General features: G+C 43.9%; 1 protein-coding gene across 2 annotated transcripts in view; it reads left to right on the top strand.

Moving 5' to 3' along the window:
- Positions 1–501: 501 nt before the first annotated feature.
- LMX1B (LIM homeobox transcription factor 1 beta) overlaps positions 502–11,818 on the top strand; it is a 128,486-nt gene continuing 117,169 nt past the window's right edge. For both annotated transcript variants that reach the window (XM_065418897.1, XM_065418896.1), the window contains exons 1-2: positions 502–640; positions 1,215–1,401. In XM_065418897.1, coding sequence (XP_065274969.1) covers positions 502–640; positions 1,215–1,401 — 326 coding nt within the window. The remainder of the gene's footprint in view (positions 641–1,214; positions 1,402–11,818) is intronic.

Below are 11,818 nucleotides of genomic sequence, written 5' to 3'. Positions count from 1 at the left end.
CCGCGACGGCACTATTTGACGTCGAGGAGACGGATCACCGCGGCGCAGCGATACCAGGAGCGCCAATGGAGTTCAAATGTCAGCAAGTTTGAGGAGGGGTGAGGCGGCTGCACGGGTGGGTGTGTTCCTCCGCCGCAGCCCCGCTCTAAACGGAGCGGCTCCTCGGGACGCGGCTGGGCACAGTGACTGGGGAGCGCCCGGGGAGCCCGGCCGCCTCTGCCCTGGATCTCCCGCGGCGCCCGCCGGCCCCTGCCCCGGGGAGGGCCCCGCCCCGGCCCGCCGGCAGGTGACCCCCGGCCGCCGGCTGGAGCAGGACCTGACCCGATGGGCAGCAGCCTCCGCTCCGGCCCCTGCCCTGCGTCTCCGCCCGGGAACGCGCCGCGTGTCCCCCAGATCAACCCGCGCGGCTCCCGCCTCCCCGCTGCAGCGTGTCCCGCACCCCGGCCCGCCCCGGCGCTCAGCGCGCCCGGTCCCGCCGCCTGACGCCTGCCCGGGCCGCCCATGGATGTCGCCGCCGGCCCCGAGTCCCTGGAACGCTGCTTCGGCCGGGGCCCGCCGGACCGCGCCGAGATGCTGGACGGCATCAAAATGGAAGATCACCCGCTGCGCTCGGGCGCTGCCACCTTGGGCGTGTTGCTGGGTGAGTCGGGCTGTGCCCAGAGCCGGGCGCCCTGCCGGGCTGCCCGCCGCCGGAGCCGGGCTGGAGGCGCAGCTGCGGGGCGCTGGGGAACAGCCTCTCCCCCCGCACGGGCGGGCGCGGGGCTTCACTCGCTGGCTTTGGCGGGAGGCTAGTTTTTAAATGACCGAATACAAATTATTGCTTCAAAGCGAATGCGGAGCCGAGGGCGGATTGCCGGGGCGTTGCGGGGCGGCCCGGGCCCTGCAGCCCGGGGGCTGCGACTCGCCGCACGCACTTTGCAGGCTGTGCGGTGACCCCGCGTAATGTGTTTGCAACTTCCCGGGGCGGGTTTGGGTGGAGAAGCGAGTCGCGAGCAGGGAAGCGGGGCCGCGAGCCGAGCCTGCCCGGAGCAAACGAAATCGCGTCGATTTAAGTTCGCTTCGCGCTGCTGTTTCATGGGAGCCGGTCCTGGGGAAGGGGGGATCCCGGACCCACGGGCCGAGCTGCGGCAGCGCCCCGCTTGGCAGAGCCCGTGCTGGGGCGTTTCGGGGGCCATCTCCGCATGCCGCTCACATCCCTCTTTGCTGTTTCCTAGGGTCAGAGTGTCAGAACCAGGCGGTTTGCGAGGGCTGCCAGCGGCCGATCTCAGACCGTTTTCTGATGAGAGTGAACGAATCTTCCTGGCACGAAGAGTGTTTGCAGTGTGCAGTGTGTCAACAAGCCCTCACCACCAGCTGCTACTTCCGGGATCGAAAACTGTACTGCAAACAGGACTACCAACAGTAAGGCACCCTTCTCCCTTGCCCCGCACGCCTGCCCCCCGGGCGCCCGGGCCCCATGCTCGCCGGGCCATACGCGCCTGCCGGGCCTTGCACTGAGGGGACGGAACAAGCTGCCCAGGGTCCCCGGGAGCCTCTCACCGAGCTCTGCCGCCTTGTTGGGAAACGCCAAAAAGTTTTCAAACGAAAACCAGAAAAAGCCCCTAATGGTGCGGTGATCCGAGAGCGCCCAGCCACGGACCGCGCGCCCGGACCCCAGAGCGATTCGTTACGGGTTCAAATGGCCACGCTAGAAATGGGGGTTACTAGCCACGGATAAGAAGTTCAATACTCCGCTGCCATTTAGCAAAGGGAGTTTGTATCGGGTAGTTTTATAAATGTTAAATAACACCTCGGTTGGTGTCCGAGTGACAAGGGGGTTATTTAGCTAGCGCCCCAGCTAAATTCGAGCTCAAATCGTTTGAAATTTGTGCCGGTAATTCGTAGCGTTTTTATTGAAATGCGCCGCGGGTAAATAATTCTAGGATTTAAAAACATAAATGCCCTTTCAGTAGAACATTTCCCGCACGGCAGTTCTAGGTATTTGGAAGAATTTAATTTTGGTTCTAAAATCAGTTTGTTCCAAAGGTTATTAACAAAACTCGAAATAAATCAGACCGCGGGCCGCTAAAGTTGGGAAGCTGCAAAACGCCCGGGAGAGCCCGGGGCACGGGGCTTGCTCTGGGAGCGGTGTCATCTCGGGGAGGCGTTTAACAAACGGGATTTGTAGTTGGATTTTTAACACAGGAATTAAACCCGAGTAATCGGGCTGTTGGGTGAACTGTTAGTTGGATTTTTAACTGGCCTTTTGTTGCGAGATAACGAAAAATCGTTCATAAGAAACCGTGCAAAGTATCAGCAGCCCCGTGTTGTCATTAGAAAAAAACAAGCAAACTCCGGGGAAGGCTGCACGGGCAGAGCCGGCGCTGAGTGCAGGGGGCTGCCGAGCGAGCCCGTCGGTGCGGAGAGACCCAAGCGTGTTTGCTCACCTGGCGAAAGGGACAGAAAGCGGCTGGTCTCCAGCCCTGCCTCCCTGGACGTTACCGGGGGAATCGCCCCGGTGCCCTCGGCCGCCCAGCACAACCCCCCCGAGGCACCGCAGCGGCGGATCGGCTCAAACACACGGACCAGCAGGCAGTCCCCCCCGAGGGCAGGTTCCTGCCAAGCTCCCACCTGCTGCGCTCCGCCCGGGGCAGCGCGGCCCGCGGGCCGGTCCCCGCTAGCGCGGGAATGAGCAGCGGGCCGGGGCAGAGGACGGGCCGGTGTTCACAGCCCCCAGCTCGACCCGACTCCTGCCCGGGCTCGGTAGGCCTGGCTCCCGCCTGCCGGCCGGCTTCGCCCCTCTGGGCCGGGCCACGGAGCGGGCGGGCTGCAGGGTCCCCCGGCCCCCAGGGACAGTGCTAGACCCCAGGCCGACCCTTCGTAGCGCCCGTTGCGGCGGCTCAGCCCGGGCCCCGCGGACAGACCCGGGCGCAGCTGGGCCGGGTTCGGGTCACTGCCGCTGTCTGGGCGCTCGCTCGCCCCGCTGCGTATGGGCCCTGCCCGCCGGGCGGTCCTGCCAGCCTCCCGCAAAGGCCGCCGCCGAGCCCCCGATGTGATGCGGACAGGGCGCAGGGGGACTCGGCCCCTCGGAGCCAGTCCCTGCCGCCCGGGAGCGGAGCTGGAGGCCGGGGCCAGAGGCTCTAGAGACGCCTCCCTGCACCCACTCCCGCCTCCCGAGAGACTTGACTTTATTTATACTTTTATTCCCCAAATGTCGGGCTTTGTATGAAAACCAGCCCGCTCCAGCAGCGATGCCCTTCTGCCACGCAGAGCTCCTGCCCCGCTTAGCTGTTTGGCCTCCCCTGCAAAAGCCCACTTCATGCTTGTCACTAAAATTTAGGGTCCTTTTTGTGTCGGGAGGGGGGTGAACATGGGCACTTCAATCACTAGGACATAATATGGCTCTGCTAGAAGTCTGGCAACAAACAAAGAACAACAACTATTGGTTTGCATCAACTTTTGTCAGGCATTCAGCAGGCTTCCAGAAAGGGCCTGAAGTGGCTTAGTGGCAACAATGTGCATTTCATAGCTACAGCATGAAAATCCATCTCCATGGAAACTAGTAGTAAATGCTAACATGACATGCTGAGTATAAATATTGTTAGGGTTATAACTCTTGTATGAATGGCCTAGATAGATGTCCCCCTATTTAGGAGTTACAATAGAATGTGTAATTTCATACTGCAGCCTTAACCGATGTGTTATTAAAGAAGCTTCAACAGACCCAGATACTGCTATATGAAAAACAATAGCTGCCTACGCGTTTTCTTACTGAACTGCACTGATTCGTTTTGGGGGTTTTGGTTTTAACAAGTATTAATATTTTCACATATTCCCGTTTGTAACAGTTACAGAGAATTTAGTTTTAATAGATGTGTCAGATCCATGAAACATCTGACTGTATAAATAAACAAGATACTTCTCAAGATTTTTTTTAAATTAAGAAACGCTCCATTGCATACCGACACAAAATTCTTTGAAATGTAAAAGTGTTAGGAACAGCATGCAGGAGATGATTCCCTTTGCAGTCTGTAAAATAACAGAGTTTCGCAAAAAGACAATATCTTAGAAAACAAAACAATGGACTGTCCCTTTGTGAAAAAAATTCTTTGTTCGAATAGAAATAAATCCTCTTTAGAATTTTAGATATTATCAAAGGCTTCTAATTGTATAGGGGGAAATGGGGTGTCCAGGCTGACTAGCAATAAAAAGATATCAACATGTTAGCCTTTGTTGAATCACAGCACCTAGTGTGACATTACATGGTAACCTGCTGTGTGTGCCCCCAAGGACTGACAGCAGAAGTAGTTAATAGTAAAGAGGGGTGGGGGGAAGACATGGTAAATCAAAATTATTTTCCCCTGAAATTGTATTAAATTTGAAAGATAAAGCATGTGAAACTAAACTGATATTGTTTCCATTCTTCCTCTGGCAGCTGTATTTTAGGCTGTTGGAAATCTTCTCTTATTAGTAATTCTTGTTAATTAAAGTATAAAAATAACTACACACTCCTCCTTGGTCATGTGGTGTGTGTACAAGTTTTATCAGCAAGAGTGTGGAGGGTTGCGTTGCCCATATGTGGTGAAGCTGTGAGTGAGTTGTGCCGTCATCTCAAATGCAAGCTGCTACAAACCTTTACATCCCGCCAGAACGTGTCATGATGTATATGCACATGTTATTAAGAGATGCTTTTTAAAAAAAAAATTACAGCTTGATGGATATGAAGAATAGTATCAGTAAAGTCAGATGTTTGTGTTACCTTAAATCCCATGTACATACATGGCTCAGAGAAAAAAAGAAAGACTTCCAAAATTTTCTTAATCACTAAAAGTTACTGAAAATAGCTTTTCTGTATGTAGTAATGTAATTGAAAGACCAGATTTCTCCAGAACTCCCAGGACTATAATCAAGTGCTATGTGTATCTTTGAAAAACTCGGGTCTCTTCTTTCCAAAGAAAGCAAGCTTCTGAAGGGTCAGATATCAGACCTTAAACCTTCCACAGGGTCAGGAATTATTATTGCCTGTCCTCTGTAATTTGGGGTTTGGGGGGAAAGGAGAAAACATTTTTTTTTGGTGGGTTGATTTTCTCTTTTTAAAATAAAAATGGTGTCTGTTTGCAGCTGTACTTGGCTTTGAAATGTTAGAATAAATACTGAGGGAGATGGATTAGTGGCCAGGGTGCAGAATGAAGTGGTCAAAGGTGCATGATAAATGCAACGTATTACATGAATATCTCCACTACATCACCGGGCTGCATGTCTGTGACTTTGTGTATTTCAGCATCTTGGTCATATGTTCAATTCTATAAATATTTACACGAAGTGGATAGTACAGACTGATCTTTTGATTTTGACATTAAATATTTATTTTGCAAAAATGTTACATTACTGTTGGGGCAGGAGTGCATTTGATTGCAAGTAGTTTAAGTGAAGACAACGCAGTGCTATAGCAGACACTGAGAGCAGGATCTTGCTAGCCTAACTCAAGCAAAACTGTTGACTTCATTGTGAGCTTTGCCAAAGTAAGAGTGACAGGATTGGGCCCAAAGGTGATACTTTGAACTTGGAAAAAATTAGTTATCCTGCTGACATACAGAAACCTACCGAATGAAAACTTATCAGTAATAAAAAACCAAAAACTATGTTTCAGCTTTTGCAGCAGTAAAATCTAGTGCAGGTTATTTGCTCTATTGAAATTACTAATTGTGGTATTTGCAGCAGTGTTTTCTGCTACAAAAACATTGGTAATTATAAACAGCATAATGTTTTCCCATTTATGCTCTCCTCCCGTCATTTATTGTGGTTATATTTTTCTGCTTTGCTGTGATCTAAGTGTTCGGGGTTACATAAATGTTGTCTTATTTCTTGCTGCTTGGTAATGTTCTGTAATTGTACATCCAGTTTTAATCTTTTAAGGTATGGTGGTTGATTTAGCTTAGTTGCTATATATATTCTTTGTAGAACAACGCTTACTCTGATTGTAGCTTTGAAAATAAAGGTAGTGAAGGAATTCATTTAGTCAAGGAATACAGTTGTAAACGGAGTTCAGACATAAGAGCAGCCAAACAGCCATATTAGTTAATATTCCATATTTTTCACTAATTGGTTTTGCATTTTGTTTAGGGAAAGAAAGGGAAATATTTAGATTTTTATCAAAAGTACCAAGACATATCAGGCATTGTATTAGCATTCTTATTCAGTCCCGGAAAAGAAACATTGCCGCCTATTTCTGGCATGTATTGATGCTGTTCTAAATCTCTGGGCCTTTCTTTGTCAGTGATTATGCTGATTTTTTTTATGTGAAATCAACAAGGGTCAGTGCATGACTAAGAGGCAAAAGAAGTGCAATGGGATATAATTGCTACACTAAATTTTAGCCTTTCTGGATTCTGCAAATTCTCTCCGGTGAGTGAGACAGTCAAACTGGTATTTTCCAGTTAAAATATTTTTTAAATTGAAAGCAAACTAAAGTAGCAAATGTTTCCCATTTTTGAAAATGTTGTTTTATTTTCCAGAGAGAAAACGTGTGTATCCTGAGAGCAGTTTGTGATATGTAGACAAAATTCAGGGCACAAGAGGTGACTTGGGCTCTCGGATTCAGCTACACGTAGTAGGGATCCTAACCATTTACTAACAGAAAGGTTCTGTTTGTTTTCAGTTTCACATTCTTTTAATCGGTGCACTCATCAGTACAGATTTTCAGAATCTGAACAAGCTAAAATTGGGCAGAGCAATGCCATCCCAGTCTATTTCATTTACCTCTTCTGGTAAATTGGCAGTACTCCTTGTTGGGTTGTTGTTAAGAAACAGCATAAATGCTGATCAAAGCTCAGAGATCAGGAGCAGTATATGCATATGTCCAGAATATCAGATAATGATTAATTTATGGCATCCATTAAAATGCTAAAGTGTTTTAAATGCTCTGGTACTTTTGCTGAAAATCTAAACATTCCTGTATATCAGATCAATCAGCCACATTAAATATGTTTTGCAAAACTAGTTTTTAATAATACCTCTAAACAATTCCACTCCTAAAGCTGCATGAAACAAAGGCACTAGGCATCCGGAGCTTTTAGGAAATGTTACTGTTATTTCTCCCAATGACGTCACCTGAATAGCCAGAGACCAGGCAGAAAAACCTCAACTTGCTGCTGTGTCAGCAGGAATTCATCCCCATGTAACATGTATAAAAGGTTACAGAGAAGATAATTCCACAGGCTCTGAGAAAGCATGGTACCGGCAGAGCCAACGAGGAGACTAAGTTTTGGTTTAGAGGATATTTTTAGTAAATGTTATCGCAGAAATGGATTTCAACAGGATTTATTAATCTGAGTGGACAATTCTGTTTTTTAAAATATTCATTGAAACTTTTCTGGAGTTTTAAATTAATAATAATAACAACATAATTATACTCACCTATGGTAGAAAAAATTAAGGAAGACCTTTATATAATGTGGGTTCTGTACAATTATATGAATTAGGAGTAATTGATAATTTCTAAGGTTTAACTGTTAATTATATACAGAAGAGTAACCAATAAATAGGACATCCATTGTGAAAATATTCTTCTTTGAAATATATTGTTGATATGGATAGTTCATACTCTGTTAAGAGAGCAGGTGATTTTTATTTTTATTTTTTTGGGGGGCCCAAAATTTGAAACAGGTCAAAAATATACATGACATTATTTCAACAATAAATAACATATCATGGTCATGGTAAAATATATGAATACGATTGTATTTTCTCAGATTAACTATGTTATTGGTTTATTTCCATACCAACTGTGTGACCCGTCCATATTCATCTCCACATTGATCTGCATATAACGATTTATGAAGCTTAAAATGCTTGCTGCCATGGGGACTTGAAATATAGAGGGATAGTTAATAATAATTAAATACTTCTAAATATAGCAGGGGTGAAATGTCCATGAGAAAAATATTTTTTTACATTCTACAATTATGTTTCAAATTTAAGTGAAGAGTAATTTTCTTTACAAGATATGGTTTTATGAATTTTTGTCTAGGAGGTGTTTGCTTTTCATTGCTTACCGTACCTCATGTCATAACAAGGTGAAACAAAACATTAGTGTACTTAATATTTGCCCTTCTATTTGAATGAAGTATACAGTATGTTCATTCTGAGCTTAAGCCTGCATTCCCGGCACACTTACCGTGCATGCAGTGGGAATTTTGAGTATACAAGGAATGAGGATTGGGCCCTCAGTAGGTGTAATGAAATATCGATATATAAATATAAACATTCTCTCTCTCTCTCTGTGTAATGTGTATAAATGTGCATAGACCCCCCACCACCACCACCACACACACACACAGATAGACACCTCTGCTGATTTGCCAAAGGAAGTAATTTTGGGAGCTAGTAAAATATTCTTTTATGCTTTAGCATTATCATGCTAAAGGGCAGGCAAGTAGATTTTTGCGTCTCAAAATCTTATGCTGTTCAGTTTTCATGACAATTTTGCAGGGCTTGTAAATGTCTGTATAGCTATCAATAATGTTTCATAATTTTATTAGTGAGTGATTTTGTGCTACTTGGCCTGAATTAGATCATTGTGTAGAGGAAGTAAAGTCACAAGTGGGCTGTCGATTTTAACCCCAATGAATGACAATAAAAAGCATATAACGTTGGCTTCCACTATATAGTTATACCAAACCAAAAGGGGTGTCTGCAAAATAACTACAGATAAACTGTTTCATATACTTACATTTTCCTCCTCTGATTTGTGTGATATATCATGCTATTTATTAAGTAGTATAAAATAAACAGTGAGCAATGAATTATGCAGTAATTTCTAGTAAAAAACAAACAAACCATGTATTTCTTTTGAATGGTGAGGTATAAAGGTTTTCTTGGCATGTTTTTGAGATGACTGCTATACTCTCAAAGCAAAGTTTGACTCCTAATGAAATGACAGTCTCTTCTTCCCTACGAAATATAAAAAGCACACGTTTATTCTGACACAAAGGAAAAGGTTAGTTATGCATAGTGTGAAACCTGACAGCTGAGTTAGCTAGAGGCCAAATTCTGAAGTCAGTGAAGTTGTTTGGGATTTATACTGGTGTAACAGAAAGCAGAAACTACCCTATCTCTGTAGCTGACTTGAAATATAATAAGTAGGCAGCTAACTATGATAAAATCTATTTGTAGGACAGGACTCTGAAACTCTACAATGCTGGTATCAGATGCCTAAACCTATTACTTCAAATGCATTTTTTAAAAAAGGATAGTATGAGAATCTTATGGAAGCCGGAAGTGGTCTCTGAATTAAGACATTTTAAAAAATGTAACCGTGAACCATGTAGAAGTTGGCTCCCAACAACAGGCGTTCCGGCAGCATTGGTAACGTTTGGGAAAGGAACTCAGGTTTTTCTCTGTGAGAAATTGGGTAAAAATACATTTGACTTGCAACTATCAATATAAGGTAAAGGCTGAAAGTGGCCATGCTAGGTCTCTGAGCTGAGGAAGCAGAACATAGGAGATAAGAAGGCAGATCACTTTAGGTCAGAACTAGCTGACTTTTGGTTTTCAGTAAAAATCTCTGTAGTGTTTATATTCTGTGTACTAATAGGCAAAATTCTGCTTGCCTTATTCAGGCACATTGTCCCATAATTTCTAGATGCTGCTTTAAATTCAGGATCAGTTTGAGGCAGATACTTGATAGTATGTTTCGTTTAAAGCTAGCAACCCTGGTTTTGGTTTTTCGTTCCTGGAATTATTTTGGCTAGACTGATATTTCTCAAATGCAATATAGGGTCTGGTTTTGGGGTGTTTTTGGTTTGATTGGTTTTGGTTTGGGTATGTCTGAAATTGCTTAGAGCATTGCACCTTGCCCAATTGGTGTGACTTAACGCAGTCAAGGAGATTTGGCCCAGGCATTGGCATCAGGAGGTCTTATGATGAGTAAAGATAATTTATGATTGTAAAAATGATGGTGGCAGGGGAATGAGGATGTTTGCTCTCTGGAAGAAATGAACAAGCTGTTTTCAAAACAGATTTGCAAAATAAACACCACTTGCTACTGAACATATTTATATTTTGAAAAATTATTTTTTCTTTTATACAGATACAAAGAAAATTTGCTTTTTACCTGACAGTTACTGTACTTGCAAAACACCTTGTAATTAGAAGGTATTATTTATAGCAAGTTATGCAGTTTAATATACAGTATGTAGAAGTAACTCATCTTATAACAAAATGTAGTTCATATAGTATGATACTTGCAATATCTTTTCAAGAGATAAAAGATTATTTCCCAAAGAGCTAAGGGTGTATTAGAGCAGCCTTGCAAAATTGTAATGGAAATTTACCAACCTCAGTTCAAAACCTACTTGCTTCCCTTTTATCATGACTGACAAAATTTAGAGTATGTTACTTACCCATCAAAAATAGCTATTTGCCGTGGGCAAGTGAGTAGACATTTGCAAGGCTGTATTACAGAAAATTGTTAATATAATTATTCCTAGATTGTTACTTTGTTAGTGTGATTCATTCTTGAACTTGTACAGCGATCTGAGTACAGAACTTGCTGATGGCTAAAAAATAATTTAAGAAAGTAGCAAAACTGAATACCTTAGTTCTTAGGGACTTTATAATGCTTGACACTCTGGCATTTCTATCAGAAGCTTCATATATTTATGAAGAATATAGTCTCATCATCAAGGTTATTATACACCCTTTTCCCCCTCACCTAGACAATATCTTTTCCTACAGATTTTGAGACGAAATTGCATGCATGGAACTCCCATAGACTTCAACAGGAGCCATTCATGTGTATCAAAGGGCAGAATCTGGCTCTTGATTTTACTGTAACCAATGTATTATTTATAATGTACTAGAGCACACATGTACTCTCTGTTAGAGCTAATGGAATTTATATGCATATGTTGAGGACCAAATCCGTCTTGTAAATGACTTCAGTTAAGAAGTTTGCTTGAGTAAAGCAAATAGTATGTGTCCTTTAGTATAATCAGGAGCATCACTTACTTTGGATAAGAAAATCTTTCTATAATTGATTCTCTTGATAATGTCTTTGCAATTGTTACATTTGTGGTCGGGATAGTAAATATGCAAATCGGAGGCTGCATCAGGAAACGATAATATTCTTTTAAAGCTTCTCCTACCAGATCTAGAAGTTGCTAATTATTTTCTCAGACTGACAGAAAGAAAACTTTCCTTGTGTTTCTATTTACTTGCAGCTTGAATACAAATGCACTCCCTACTATTTCTGAAGATCAGTGACAAAATATGATTCTTGTGAGTCATATATGGCTGTGAATCGCAACCAGTAATGATAAGGAAGCTGTGACCGGGAATAGCATGTCATTGAAGTAACAAAAGTGTGTCAATGAGAAACATTTGTTCTTTCAGGGCTTGATACTTCAGTGAGAGTTGAGGGTGCTCAGTACCTCAAAGTCAATGGGAGCTGAGGGCATGGAGCCCTTTGCAGGGCTGAGCCCTAAGGCTGCAGCATTGTACCTGCCAAAATTCATTACTGAGAGAAAGGTTATAGTTCTCATTAACGTCCACCCCACAACACAGTTGTTTTCAACCCGCGGGACCCTATCTCTTGACATAATGGCTTGCCTACAGCTAACATTTTATACCACTTGGTACTTTCTATTCCTGCAGCTCCCCGTGGGAGCATAATTTAGCAGATTTTCTGATTCAAACTTTTCCTCAGTGTGTCACAATTTCAATCCATTTCCAGAGAGTTTTTATGTTTGCTGGAGTTTCCTTTTGGTATTATGTATGTATGATAAGTAATGCATCCTAGGCCACACAAAGACATATTTTTCTTAGCAAATCAAAATAA

The sequence above is a fragment of the Emys orbicularis genome, chromosome 18 (genome assembly GCF_028017835.1).
Source record: "Emys orbicularis isolate rEmyOrb1 chromosome 18, rEmyOrb1.hap1, whole genome shotgun sequence".
NCBI classification, from domain to species: domain Eukaryota; kingdom Metazoa; phylum Chordata; order Testudines; family Emydidae; genus Emys; species Emys orbicularis.
This window is presented reverse-complemented; position numbering and strand designations above follow the sequence as displayed.